Consider the following 14,479-nt stretch of genomic DNA (forward strand, 5'->3'; position numbering starts at 1 on the left):
AGCGTTGGATTCGGCATTCAAATAGTATGCATAAAATGTGGCAATTATATAGCACTTGACTCAGTAAAATTAGTTATTGTGTAATACTAGATGGAAACACCAGGAGCAGCACCAAAACAAACGGCCAAAGTTGGGGGTAAATTCATTTTGTGATATCGTTTTGTTATTGGTTTTTACTGTGTGACCATTTTTTAGATCCAGTTGATCAGTCATTGAAATCCGGTACTTGTAGCCAACCAACATTTAAAGATTGCAAACACGCTCTACACCAAGGCTACAACACCTCAGGACTTCTCTCCATTAAACCTAACGACTACACATCCGAATTTCAGGTAACGTTTTTGTAACAACAGATTACTGTCTTTGACAAAAATCGCCTAAAACCACGTGCGTTCTTGCAAACTACTGTAGTTGCGAAAAATCATATTCAACTGAAGCTTTCAGTATACTTGACACAAGAATATGTGTGTTTTGTTTTAATATGGATTAAAACACAAAATTCGATTTTGAACTATAATGGCACCATCAGTGCCTACAAATAAGTTCTTTTTAATATAGATTTTTATGTTTCATTACTTTGCATAACTAAAAACGCAGACTTATTCAAACATACTGAAAGTCTCAGTTGAATATCATTTAAACAACATTCGCATTTACCCAATGACTACACCTCCAGTTTTAAGGTGAATCAAAAAAATCCAAACAACATTTGCAGTTATATATTCAACTATTTGATTTCAGGTATACTGCGACATGTCGTCTGATGGCGGTGGATGGACGTTGGTGGCTTCAATTCACGAAGATTCGATAACTGGAAACTGCGATTTCGGGGACATGTGGTCAAAGACCTCTTCGTCGGCTTCTGGTTGGTTTCCGAAATGTATTCATGTATTTCTGTCAAAAAATGAAGTATTTGTTACAAATATTACAGCATTTGACAACTGGTTCAATCTGAAATCATTTGGCAAACTTGAAGATGTAACAGGACAAGACTATAAAAGCAAAGCTATGTACGCTCTCAATGTAAGTTTGTTGTAATTAAGTCACAGTTTTTTGGATCAAACAATTATGTTTGTCGATTCTAATCTTATTACCAAAATATTTCGTCAATAACGTAATGGGTTGTAGTAATAACATTGTGTCGGTTCACAGGCTTCAGACTTGATGATATGGCACGTTCCAAACGATCTTGCTTTGCCAGCAATTTCGAGTGGCGCATTCTTTAAATATCACACAACAAACGGTTTTCTTCAGAAATATGGATCGAATCTTCAAACTTTGTTTACGCAGTACTTTCTTATGACACGACAGAGTCCGCAAGGTCGGAGTATCCTTTCATTGCTTTTAGTATTTATGGCCATGTAATACTTTATTTATTTAGATGTGGCCGGAAAAGTGATAGGATGTGTGCAAAATAATAATTGGGGAGGACTTTGGCGTTATTCGTGGGATCGTAGTAACCCGATCGCCCCAGCACGAGTTAAACAACATGACAAAGTGGGTTGCTTTTTTAATGATCAATCTTTAGTTTGCAGTATAACACAATCTTAAGTTGTTACAGATGACAATTCAATTCAATACACAAAAGACGATCAGTATTACCAATGCAGGATACTACAAGTGAGTTAAACTTCCTTCCTCATGTCTCTCGCATAATTTTGTTTTCATGGATATAAGTAACAAAGATTACGAACTCAATCACAATACGCGATGGCGCCTTTAATGGGTCTGGCGTACTGTGGTTTTATATGAGTGTGCCGTGATCGCTGGTCTGCATAGACCAGTGGTTCTTAACCTTTTTGCTGTGGTTTCCCACTAAAGTCAATTAACAACTTCGAATTTCTCCCTTGGTTATTTTTATAATCATGTTTTGTGCCCTACGTTAACAAAAAATTTTATTTTATGAAATAATTTTGTGGAGCGATTTGGTCTGAATCCTAAAGGTATACTGCAATCTTTTTTAGTTTGAAAAGTGCTTCTGCGAGAGATTAAACTTTTTGGAATACTGAAAAGTCTGCTCTGCTTGCATTAGTCATTTATTGCATCACAATCAACAAACGAAAGGCTTTTGTTTGCGCACAATAGCAAAGTCATTGATGGTTTTACTCATCTCTGTGATGTAACAAACAGCCTTTGAATTTGAATGTGTCTTGTAAACCTTGATAAAATCAATCTTAGTAACTTTCAACGGTTAATTTAAAGCCGGATTTGAACCTTGTGCCCGAGTCTGCTCTTTGCAAGCTTACATAATTTCCCACCGAAAACATTGAATTTCCCACTAGTGGGAAATTTCCCACCGGTTAAGAACCACTGGCATAGACGCTTCAGGGCTGATCACAGTTATGAATTTATGTTCATCTTATTAGATTACGAACTAATAATAATAAAGCATTCTTATAGTGTTTCGGGCAGCAAGCCGATCGAAGTGGCCATGCAAAAAACCGCAACAGTTGCAACTACCTTGGTATGGATTCCATTGCCATACGTGAAGATCGATGTTGATGTGAAGGTACGTTTGTCATTAATATTCAGGTAAATGACCACATATTTAAGTTGAACTGAAGCAAGGACGTGTCATTAGCTTTTTATATTCTGTAATCCGTGACTTGTTTGTAGCCGCATTGCGTGGTTAGCTGGTTTGAATTTCGGAGCTTAATTGTTTTTTGCAGGTTGATTGGGGAACATTTGGCAAAAATCCACGGTTTTGGAGTTCAACAACATACCGCGATTACAGCATCAGATTTGGAGCTCAGTGTGGTGGCTCATATTGCAAAGTTCTTTTCACTGTCACCAATTCCCAGGTAAGCATAACTATTGTGTTTTTTTTACATCTGTGTTTTGTGGCAATCATTCCTCACTGTAAACGCAAATGTATATAAACCACCACACATAAAGGTGGTCCCCTGAAACCAACCCCATGGTTGTAATTTCCACCCTCCCAAAGGTGGTGGAAATGACCACCCCTCCACTCTCCACCTATATATTGACTTTCCAACACTTACTTAGATGGTGCTACAGTAACCTATTTGTCCACTTAGTCACCTGTACAAACATTCATATGCCATTTCTTTTCCTGGTAGATGTTATACAAATAAAACAACACAACTTGTTCGCATAATGACCATTTATTATGCTACCTTATATGTTCCATGAAATGAAGTGTACACCAGTTGTCATGAACAATGAAACGAAAGGGTAAACATATCAGACACTAATTTGTCATTTTTACTCCTAACACTTTTAGTCATTTTACAATTGGTTGATGAATCTCTGCACAGATATAATGTCTACCTTCACTGGTAGACCAAATATGTAGCACAGAAACTGCATTGTCTTCTTTATGTTAGTTGGAATACATACATCAAAAATCCAGTAGGATGAAATTAAGAGTTTGGCAGCTTCTTCTATTGTTTCTGCTGTGCATAACATTTGTTGTTGGATATACACAGTAACTTCTGCACCTTTTATGACAATGCAAGGGTGTGGGGTTGACAAACTATCAACATCATCCAAACTCTAAAAACACATTATACAAAACTTAGCAACATGCAACATAATTTTCTCGTCATTAAAGTCAATACAGCCACATTTTCTGTTGTGGTGCAATTTAAACATGTGTATTAAAGGCATAATTGAAAGTTTGAGGTTTATGTAAGACAGCGAAAGACATAAATGCCCAAGATTCAATTGAAATGATAATAGCCATGTTATCTGCCATTAATTTGTGCCAATACAAGATGCATACATACCTCTTCAAACTGAAGATATGAGTTGCTAGACTCCTTAAACACATAAGGAAGAAGTGCAAAAATTTGCTCTGCATCTACAAAAAAAGAAAACAAATTGCATGCTCTAAAGGCCTTTCTCTAAAACATAACCGTTCTTGCTATAAACTTAGACACAAAACAAGCAGTAGGTCTCACATACAACTCACAAACCTTTTTGTATGTCATACTGCTTCAATTTTTCTGTTTGGGTAGTTTTCAATTTCCTGATTTCACTTCTTAAAAACAGAAGGGACTTTTGGGGCAAAGTTGCCATTCTCAAATCTTTGTGAAAAATTTGCTGAGCTTCATTCAAAAGCTAAAAATAATAAATTGTTTATACTACTTAAGACCAAAAATGACAATAAACACATACAACTGATGAAAACTTCATTGCTGAATATAGATCAATCAATTCCAAAATTGTGACCTTTCTATTCTGTACTTCTTTTCTTCTATGCCAATTGCCAATATGTCTTTTTCATTAAATCTCTAATTAGCTTTAAGTTTGCAGTTTTCTTTTTTGCTTCCTTTTGAATTTCATTTATTGCTGTGGTGGGATCATTTATTTCTTCAAATTCCTGAAGCAGAAAGAAATACTGTTGCAACAGATAGACAGAAACAAGTATATGAGCAGACTAACTTGACTGCTTGGGACCAAAGGACGCTTTGCATACACCATATCATGCTCCTCATCTTTTTTCTTTTCTAACCTTTGAAAACCATATTTTCGTTTCATTGTTTACCAAAGGTCTCCTTGCATCTCTAAACCGTTGCTTTAAACTTTCTCTCCATGTACCCTGCATATTCATGGTGAAAAAACAACATATATATACATGTACACATAACCACAAACTAACTATGAGGTCTTCGCTGTTCTTGTCTGCCAAAATTGGGAACTTTTTCACTAACTCCACACATATACACTTGTACTGTGTGGACGTTGGGTACCTAATACAAAATATTAAAATTACCAACCATAAAATAAATTAAATACAAGGACACTTACAATGTATTTTGTGAAACTAGATTAAACACAATCTGTGTAATTTTTCTTTCACTGCCGATGAAATATTTCCTTTATTCTTTTGAGCAGTTTGTATTTCTTCCAGTACATGTACTGGAAAGTCTGGTGTTCTATAGGTTAAAAGCCAACCACACATGCTATCTGAGCTATCAGAGCTACAACTGGTGTTTAAAGGGCTTGCAGGAACCGTATCATCTGATTGAACATCGTCTGTAGCTAACAAAAAAACTTTCAGAGTATACATATGTACAAAACTGTGACAATCTTACCTGCAGCTTTAGCAAAAAGTTTAGCTTTAACAGGAAGTTCATCTGGATCATCAACATCCACCCAGTCACAGAAATCACTATCAAACACTTGGATATCCACGGCATGATCAAGGCCAAAAGCAGTCAAAATCTGATCATGCACTTCACTTCGTTCATTACACCTAATAATCTTTTTTGAAATACCATATTGTACATGGTACATCAATGCCATAATGCTATACACTGTCAAAACAAAAATATTCTCGTTAAAATTTCAATGGTTTTTATGTACCCTGTATCTTAAGCGAAGAAGTTTCATCTTTCCAACACTATACAAATCAATTGCCCTGTGAACCTCACATCCAGGATTAAAAAACATATATTTATCAGTTATGTTGACACTGTAACATTGAAAATGTGTGAGAAAACATACAGGTTGCAGATATACACAACAAATTACTGTTATTGCATTAAATGAAATAATGTTTTGTACTCTGGCAAAAACTGGCACATCATTAACAACGTCAATAACAAACACATTACCAACAGCATAAGTTCTGCCACCACACATTGCAGTAGAGCTACAAATAATATGTGTTGATGTTGGGACTTCCATACCATTTTGCAAAAAATTAACAATTTCACAAGGTAATTGAAACCAAGGCACATGTTTTTCATTTGGCCGAAAACATTCATTTTCTAAACAAGTTTCTTCGCCAAGTTCATAACATTTTTGCATTTGAATTCTTTCTGCCAGTGAGTGACAAATATTTTTAAAGTTTCTTACATTTTTTGATACACGTTTAAGTGTTTGGTGAAATGATTCAAAACGCATACACCACACATACCTCAATGGGCCATAAAACTTGATAAGTCTAGGATAGTGTAACATATAATGAAACTTGGGTCTAACCAAGTCAGGAGCAAACAAGACAAAAGATGAATAAAATTCATCTGTTATAAGCTTCAGATAATTGATCCAATCCAATGAAATAACAGGTGCAAAAACAATTTGAAGAATTTCTGATAAAAGAATATATAACTTCCATGCTTGATTTGATCTTGGGACTGCTTCACCTAGAATCAGCGACAACAACCTAAAGATGCACCATGACTCACTGGCAGATAAAGAAACTTTTCCATTTGGAAAGACGACATCTTTTGGTAGACATCTTGGCTTATTTTTGTTATCTGTAGTCCCATACAAAAAACTTTTAATTTTTATGTTGATTTCAAAAATAGTTAAGACTCCATTGTTGCTTAAATCTCTAAACAGTGCCTGCAAAAAGTAAGGAATAACACCTTCTAGCTAGACAATCATGCATAATATCAGGAGGAAAAGATAATACTGCTGAAAATCCAGTAAGCTTATGAAAAGGACAATCATTTCGAACTCCACAAACTCTGCTAAAATTTGGGTCTCTTAGAATCTCATCAACATGTGTTTTATGGGCTACTGGTGATCTAATCAAAAATTCATCTTCAGAACACTTTGAATTGAGGTCATCATACAAACACATGCAGAATCGGCAAATATGTCCACTACTAAAGCACCTTCTAAATCCGGCAACATCATGAGCTCCCAAGTTATCTGCTGATACAGTGGCAAGGGTACCGAAAAACTGTTCAAGGGGACCATCAAAATTTTTGGGTTTGATAAAAATGCCTTTAGTTTCAAAATTTTTTAAGTCATCTATCAGTGGAGCTAGGATGTTTGAGTACCCATTTGATTTCAAAACATTACTGGTGACTACAATTGCAAGAAATACATTGCACAATGTGGATTGATACTTAGGACCAATGTTCCCAATGAAAAAGTAGAATCCCATAACTTTATTAATGGACTTGGAGGAACCCAGTGGGTTGCAAAGTTCAATTTCATCACAATAAAGATGAATTCTTATGAACTTCCTACAACCTTTAAAGAATGCATGGTTTTGAAAATAAGATCCACTTGTAAAATCTGTAATGATGTTTGATGACCGGGCATCCTCTGGCTGATGCACAAAATCCCAGACATCAGAGTTGGATAAGTATATTTTAAGGGTGTCAAGAACTGGCACATATTGATAATTTTCCCCACTACTGAGATTAATTCTTACTGGATCAACAAGGCCAAGAGAACTACAGCAACTGTTAAATTCCCTTTGGTTGGAAATTTTTTCCCATAAGTTTGCCAAGAAATCATTTTTTACAAGATACTGAAAGTTTAAAGGTACTTTATTTTGAGCATTTTCTTTGTCAACTTTAAGCAGTGATAACACATCAGAGTGAAAGGAAGTAAATGGAGATATGTTTTCCTGCATAATTTCCATGTATGTTGAATGTGGAAGAACATACTTTTCTTTTATTTTTACACAATATTTCATGAAGTTTGAAACAAAATCATTCTCGCTCCAAACTGGCACTGAAACGACCTCATTATTTTCTTCAGGTTCACTTTCCAATGCACAATCAGATATCGTGTTAGCTTCAATTGGTTCATCTGTTGAATCTTTAGAAGCACCTGGGTTACTTCTAGTTCTAGTTACATGTTTTTCGTAACTTCTTATGTTAGTATACAGTCTATGACAATCTTTGATTTGACAGATAAGTTGTTTGGTATTCTTTCTCGAATGATCGTAACGTAAATGGCTTAGCAACTTTACTTTCGAGTCAGTTTGAAATTGACACAGGCTACCACAAGGACAGGGTAACATTTTTATTATTTTTCGCTGTACCAGCAGCCCTAATCCTATACAGTTAATAAGGCAAAAACATGTTTTACTTACGTTTCCCAGGACGAAATTTACTGCGTATAAAACTATAGCATAAAAAAACTTCAAACAGCACTTCCTGTTCCAGCTTCAGTTCAGTTTACTGTCATCTGACGTGAACACGCGACACGACTAATGTAAATAGTCCCAAAAAACAGTCGTCCCTATTTTTTTTCAATTATTCTTGTTTCACAAATGTTACAGTATATTACAACATGGAAACTAAAATTTAACGCTTAAAACAACAAAAAACAAAACAAAGAAGGCTGTTTGACAGCGAATTTTTTAATTGTTTTGGCGGATGAATATAATTGTGTCTGCGCACAAACACTATTTTTAAACGTGAGCTTTGAAAAGAGAGTTTGGCTTTGTTACGAACCAAAGAGTATTTTATAATCACTTTCTACAAACCAAAGTCCACATAAAACATTTGCGACATTTGCGTTTATTTACACCTGCAGTAAAAAACTGGTGTCATTTTAGAATAACATAAACAAATAAAAATTGAAACTAATCGTTTAGGTGGAGCAATAAGGTATCCAATTTTTGAAGAACCTAGAAACACTCCTTCACAAGTTTTTCTGAAATGTAACGTTGCCGACAAATCGAAAACGCGAATCCAAGTCACTTGTTCAATTTTTGTAATGATTTATGACCACCATCAGTAAAAAAAGCTCTGCACATACATGTGTATTTTTTTCCACCATCTACCTCGATGTTCTTTTCCACCCCCATTAAAACGATATATGGTGGATGAAACAAGCACAAGGGGTGGGGAAAAAATACCAAACCAGTGGTATTTTGAAAAAGGTGTACAAATGCAACCCTAACATGGGAGTTTCCACACAATCTGTGTTTATTTCCACCAGTTTACAAACGTTTCCACGCTTTAGGTTCTTACTCTACTAGCGGTGATCGGTTGTGGTGGCTTATCTACCGTTTATGTATTTCTATTTAACATGTTTTTGTTATTAAGGACTGGGGACAAATATCCTCCACCAATTCCCAAGCAACCAACTTTTACCGATCAAACAACCGAACACAAGTCAGAGCTGAAATACGAAATATGAATCGCGCCACTTTAGTTGGATATACTGTAATTCAGCGGTAAATTCAGTTAATTTGATGAAATCATGATCTATGACTTCAACGCACTGACGAAAATCTTTGTCCCTTTAGAAAATATAGAAATGTCCCGGATAGCTACGACTGGAGAACTGTTCTGGACAATATGTCCAGCTGCTTTGGTAGGTGTTTATCGTAACTATAAGTTTATAAACAATAAAATAGTAATTACACTTGTCGCTCAGATGATACTGCATTAAAGCAATACGGAGACCTTCCAAGTTTGTCTGTTCCGGCTACTTTTATTAAGGGAAGCATCGATTACTACGATTCGGATATTGTTCCTGGTTTCATTCAATTCAGGAAATACGGCCGTTCCGGAAATCCTTATCCGATATGTCCAGGCATTAAGTGCGTATTAAACGTTAGAAACTTACCCTTGCTTCTCATATTAAGTTTGCATAAAAGACGACCAAGTGATCCAGATGATGTCGACACACGAATCATGTTTACTTTTGTGTAGATTAGAAACCAATGCTGACCCTTCCTTGCATTGTATTGGCGGAATAGAAAGTGGTTCATCGTATTCTTCCCAACGAAGATGTGGTGATTTTTCTGGTAAGTGTCGGTTGGCCCCAAGCTATACTAGGTTTTAAAGCGAGTACCGATACCGAGTACGAGTACCACGTGAATGATATATTCGGTACCGAGTACATAAACTAGTGTTGTACTTAGTTGTGTATCACTGATTAATTTATCTGCCATGGCCAAGGTTTAGGCGCGCACACACACATGCAGAAAAATGTCATCTCCACGTGATAGCGAAAAAAATATACGTAACCTGGCGGAACTTTTCCCGATTTTGTGCTGTCCGAAGCAAATATTGGCAAAAAGTTGCCCGTATTCTTATGGTAGAAGCCGGCCTTCGGTATCGAACGTTGGTATCGACAACTGAGGTAAAATATTTCTATACCGAGTACGACTAGGCTCTCGATTCTTGATATATGGCAACCGAGACTATATAAAAAGCAAATCTTGTAGCCATTATTATTTTTGTATCATTCGTTAATCAGCAGTTATTACTGTGCAAAAGCTGGTTTACTTCTAGGCGGATTGTATCGGATTACTTGATAAGTAGCGACTTATTTTTTAGGTAACTAGTTAGGATATTAACCAATCAGTATGCATCTAGATTAAATAATTCTTTTTAACCAGATTGGGACCAACTTGCAGCTCACAAAATAAAGAGGGCCAACTCTACGACAGGGGATGACGTCACTGATTTGACGTCAACGATTCTGCTTTTTTATCGTTAAATCTAAGTTAATCAGATAAGCAGTTTGTGACTTGACGCAACCTTTGTTTATGTTCATAAACAAGTCTATACATTTTGAAAAAATGCCTTTTTTACAAATTTGATAAAAATTTACCACAAATATTGAAACTTTGTAAATTTCATTATTATTATTTTTATAACTAAGAATGGAAAAGCATTTTCCATGTAACGAAATCAGTCGATAAAATCTTGGAATATATATATTTCGCCTAATGGCATCTTCAGTTTCTATAAAAACCACAAGATAATACATCAATAAAAGGGAATACTCTCAGTTTATTAAATACTCTCAGTTTATTATTTTTATGTTTTATTTTGTGTTAACACTTTTCACCATGTTTCTAGGTGTATAACTATTTATTGAATTTCTTATATCAGCACAATATTGTAAAACCTAATGTCAATACATGAATTATTTTTTGGTTATTTTTAAAAGCTGACCTATCTATTTGTTTTTGGTAAATTTACCTGTACTGACCCAGTGGGTAGACAATTAACAACACTGCCGTATATCTGACTCCTTGTATAAACAAACTAATGCTGCTTAACTAAACCTAAAAAGACGCAAAACTAAATTAACGTTCCCACATTATATTTCAATAAGGCAAGCCACGAAAGCGCCTCTTGCGGCTAAACACGCAACACAAAAGTCACCGCGCCACGAATCAACTGTGAGATATCAATTCCAATGCGTACTCTAGTCACTTAAGGTAGCTTAAGGTAACTTAAGGTAACTTTAGATAACTGATTTTTAGTTTGAAACACGTCGGTCTTTATAGCGTTCAGATCAAATAGTTGTTATGCCAGCAGCGTAGTCGTAAAAACGTACGCCCGAAAAGATTAACTGTGTTCTAAACCGTAATTATTCTTTAAATCGCTTATAGAAGTGTCAAGTGTAACATGGCTGGAAGCAGTTTAAAACGTTGCTTCACGTTAACACGTAAGGGGACGATAAAACGATAGCCTTAAGCAGTAATTGACCGGTTCAGTGATAAGAAAAACAGGTTTAAATAGCCGGTCAAGCTTTTGTGTAGAAAAAAGGCGAGTTATGAACGGGTTTGACCGGGCCAATGGCTACGTCACAACAATTACATGCAAGTTTTAAAATTAAAAGTGCAAAGTCTGATATGTTTTGCATGAAAAGTCCAAGGTCCGATACATACCCAACGCCTGACAATAATGTCTCATAACACAATCATTGGGATGCGACACAGTGACCTAAAATTCTAACGTAATGCATCGATCTATTGTGACATTTCTGGAGCACGTTGGTTAAAATCGCAGCGTTATGCAAATGGTGTGTCACTTTAACTTCACCGGACATGTTAAAGGTATTGTGCTGAAGTTTATTGTTTGTAATCTTCAGCAACTTAAATTTTTTTTATTGTGTAATAGTTTTTTTTTGCTATCTCTATTTCGTTCAAACAGTATTTGTTTTGACAACAATATAAAGAGGTACTGTACTTCAGATTATACCATGTATTTCTTCTATTTTCCCTATTACACCCACAAGACTTTTGTAAGACGTCAGTAGTGTACAACTTTGTTTATAAGGAGCTATTTTTGCACCAAGATGGCGGATGTGCTTTGAATCAGCTACCGCAGTAAGTGGGCCAGAGTTCTTCAAACAATATGTGTAGTGGTAAATGCGTTACCACCGATTTGTTAGGTCGTAGCTTAAAAACAACACATATGATTTAGCACAAAACCTATAACCAGATCAACTCAGTTTAAGATTGGTCCCTTGCTGATAGCATTTATTTAGAAATATGCAAACAATGCTTTGTTAACAGTAGATCATACAAGATACGCCATCAAGATGTCATTTAATAACCAACTATCGCAAAATTTAGGTCCAAAGTTTGCCAATTAAGAAAAATGAATCGAAACTCTGTCAGTGGAAAGTTGACTGCGTTAAAAATAAGTTGGCAAAAGTCTGAATGATTCTGCGTAATTTCCAACTGAAACGAAACACTTTTGCCCGTCATGATTTACTGTCATGATTACGTGGTTAGAGCCATCGGTCTGGGAGCAACAAATAAACGACGGGAGTAAAATTGTGATTTTCCTTGCTTAAAAAATGATAAAGGAAGTATTAAATGATAACGGAAGCGGGTTTACTATTTGCGTTTATAATTTTGTTTTTACACTACATTTTCATCAACAATCAAATGAAATAAAGTTAATTTTTAACTTAAAAAAAAATTTCATTTTCTTAAATTACCAAAACATATTGCGTGCACACAAAAATATAACTTACATAAAAAAAAAGAATTTCCTAGGTGAACTTGGTCAGATTAAAATTGGTGTTGGTCTGATACATGCTGTCGGACATTGCACCACTAAAGTGAAGAGTGAAAACAGCTCAATGAGAGGATGATTGATTGTTCGTGACTGAAACGCAAGAAAACTGCCACGAAATGACGTCGTTATCAAATTTATAGTCGGAAAATCAATGTACGTTGGTTAGTTGCTCCACAGAGGCTGTAGTTGCACGTCAACCAAAAACATTCGAGAGTTTTGAGACGAAGACGTTTGACATTTGAAAGCAACGTTTTTCAAGTACAAAGAGATGTATGGCAACGGCACAGGTAAACAGTGTACATGTACATTTGTTGAGGAATGCTATTACAATAAAATCAATTTTTTATCAATACCTGTCTTTTTATTTCAGCACGTAGTTCTGGAAAGAGTAGTTCAAGAGAGTCAGGCATCTTTGCACAACTTCTGATCATTCTACTGCTGACAGTTCTTGTGGTTGCCATCAGCGTTGGATTCGGCATTCAAATAGTATGTATAAAACGTGACAATTATATGGCACTTGACTGAGTAAAATTAGTTATTGTATAATGCTAGATGGAAACACCAGGAGCAGCACCGAAACAAACGGCCAAAGTTGGGGGTAAATTTATTTTGTGATATCGTTTTGTTATTGGTTTTTACTGTGTGACCATTTTTTCAGATCCAGTTGATCATACATTGAAATCCGGTACTTGTAGCCAACCAACATTTAAAGATTGCAAACACGCTCTACACCAGGGCTACAACATCTCAGGCCTTCTCTCCATTAAACCCAATGACTACACATCCGAATTTCAGGTAAAGTTTTTGAAACAACAGATAAACTGTCCTAGACAAAAATCGTCTAAACCAGGGGTCGGCAACCTTTTTTGCACTGCGGACCGGTTTGAAACTGAAATTTTTATCACGGACCGGCCTTTAAAAATCACAAATGTTCAGCACTGCAACCTAATTACAGTTATTGCAACTTTGATACAATGTGGAACTTCAGAAAGTTTTCTGCGGCCCGGTAACGAACCTCTCGCGGACCGGCACCGGGCCGCGGACCGGTGGTTGCCGACCACTGGTCTGAACCACGTGCGTTCTTGCAAACAATTGCAGTTGCGTATAATTAACTGAAGCTTTCAGTATACTTGTATCAGTCTGCGTTTTGTTTATGAAATGGTAAGTTATAAAACACAAAATTCAATTTTGCCACTATAATTGCACCCTCAGTGCCTACAAATAAGTTCTCATGAACATAAATTTTTATGTTTTATTACATTGCATAACTAACAACGCAGACATATCCAAGTATACTAAAAGCCTTAGTTGATTGTTTTTGAACAACATTCGTATTTTTGTAGCCGACTATTTGTTACCAGGTATATTGCGACATGTCGTCTGATGGCGGTGGTTGGACGTTGGTGGCTTCAATTCACGAAGACGATATAACTGGAAACTGCGATTTCGGGGACATGTGGTCAAAGACCTCTTCGTCAGCTTCTGGTTGGTTTCTGAAATGTATTCATGTATTTCTGTCAAAAAATATAGTATTTGTTACAAATATTACAGCATTTGACAACTGGTTCAATCTGAAATCGTTTGGTAAACTTGAAGATGTAACTGGACAAGACTATAAAAGCAAAGCTATGTACGCTCTCAATGTAAGTTATTTGTAATTATAGTCACAATGCAGTTTTTTGGATAAAACGAATATCTTTGTCGAGTCGATCCTAATGACCAAAATATTTCGTCAATAACGTAATGGGTTGTAGTAATCCCATTTTGTCGGTTCACAGGCCTCGGACATGATGATATGGCACGTTCCAAACGATCTTGGTTTGCCAGCAATTTCGAAAGGCGCATTCTTTAAATATCACACAACAAACGGTTTTCTTCAGAAATATGGATCGAATCTTCAAACTTTGTTTACGCAGTACTTTCTTATGACACGACAGAGTCCGCAAGGTCGGAGTATCCTTTCATTGCTTTTAGTATTT

General features: G+C 35.9%; 3 protein-coding genes and 1 pseudogene across 5 annotated transcripts; 2 read left to right on the plus strand and 2 right to left on the minus strand.

Moving 5' to 3' along the window:
* Positions 1 to 575: 575 nt before the first annotated feature.
* Positions 576 to 5,273, minus strand: LOC145231975 (uncharacterized). Of its 2 annotated transcripts, none has more exons than XM_080096451.1 (2): positions 5,061 to 5,273; positions 576 to 894 (listed from the first exon to the last, which is right to left on the minus strand). In XM_080096451.1, the coding sequence occupies exons 1-2, from the start codon at positions 5,269 to 5,271 to the stop codon at positions 728 to 730; spliced, it is 378 nt and encodes a 125-aa protein (XP_079952577.1). In that variant the 5' UTR covers positions 5,272 to 5,273; the 3' UTR covers positions 576 to 727. The 2 variants fall into 2 exon arrangements, with proteins under 2 accessions (XP_079952577.1, XP_079952575.1); XM_080096449.1 differs by lacking the exon at positions 576 to 894 and adding an exon at positions 4,655 to 5,007.
* LOC145231973 (uncharacterized) lies at positions 2,240 to 10,622 on the plus strand. Its single transcript, XM_080096447.1, has 7 exons — positions 2,240 to 2,509; positions 2,670 to 2,801; positions 8,772 to 8,902; positions 8,975 to 9,042; positions 9,106 to 9,271; positions 9,384 to 9,478; positions 10,076 to 10,622. The coding sequence occupies exons 1-7, from the start codon at positions 2,351 to 2,353 to the stop codon at positions 10,174 to 10,176; spliced, it is 852 nt and encodes a 283-aa protein (XP_079952573.1). The 5' UTR covers positions 2,240 to 2,350; the 3' UTR covers positions 10,177 to 10,622.
* Positions 3,125 to 4,634, minus strand: LOC145231977 (uncharacterized; annotated as a pseudogene). The gene is made up of 5 exons (XR_013860802.1): positions 4,408 to 4,634; positions 4,141 to 4,345; positions 3,939 to 4,083; positions 3,750 to 3,823; positions 3,125 to 3,516 (listed from the first exon to the last, which is right to left on the minus strand). The product of XR_013860802.1 is annotated as an uncharacterized LOC145231977 (transcript).
* Positions 10,623 to 13,052: 2,430 nt separating the features above from the next.
* On the plus strand, positions 13,053 to 14,158 carry LOC145234232 (intelectin-1-like). Its single transcript, XM_080098985.1, has 4 exons — positions 13,053 to 13,098; positions 13,159 to 13,295; positions 13,862 to 13,985; positions 14,052 to 14,158. Exons 1-4 carry the CDS (start codon positions 13,053 to 13,055, stop codon positions 14,156 to 14,158), a joined length of 414 nt encoding a protein of 137 aa, XP_079955111.1.
* The last annotated feature ends 321 nt before the right edge of the window (positions 14,159 to 14,479 follow it).

Source organism: Phallusia mammillata, chromosome 6 (genome assembly GCF_965637545.1).
Source record: "Phallusia mammillata chromosome 6, kaPhaMamm4.hap1.1, whole genome shotgun sequence".
NCBI classification, from domain to species: Eukaryota; Metazoa; Chordata; class Ascidiacea; order Phlebobranchia; family Ascidiidae; genus Phallusia; species Phallusia mammillata.

Bases quoted from the DNA above. Each gene is read 5' to 3' on its own strand.
- LOC145234232 (XM_080098985.1), top strand. From the start codon at position 13,053: ATGGAAACACCAGGAGCAGCACCGAAACAAACGGCCAAAGTTGGGG. The intron at 13,099-13,158 runs GTAAATTTATTT...CCATTTTTTCAG, and splicing joins ACAAACGGCCAAAGTTGGGG to ATCCAGTTGATCATACATTG. The intron at 13,986-14,051 runs GTTGGTTTCTGA...CAAATATTACAG, and splicing joins GACCTCTTCGTCAGCTTCTG to CATTTGACAACTGGTTCAAT.
- LOC145231975 (XM_080096449.1), bottom strand. From the start codon at position 5,271: ATGGCATTGATGTACCATGTACAATATGGTATTTCAAAAAAGATTATT. The intron at 5,008-5,060 runs GTAAGATTGTCA...TTTTTTTGTTAG, and splicing joins ACTTTTTGCTAAAGCTGCAG to CTACAGACGATGTTCAATCA.
- LOC145231973 (XM_080096447.1), top strand. From the start codon at position 2,351: ATGTTCATCTTATTAGATTACGAACTAATAATAATAAAGCATTCTTAT. The intron at 2,802-8,771 runs GTAAGCATAACT...TTTGTTATTAAG, and splicing joins TCACTGTCACCAATTCCCAG to GACTGGGGACAAATATCCTC. The intron at 8,903-8,974 runs GTAAATTCAGTT...TTGTCCCTTTAG, and splicing joins GGATATACTGTAATTCAGCG to AAAATATAGAAATGTCCCGG.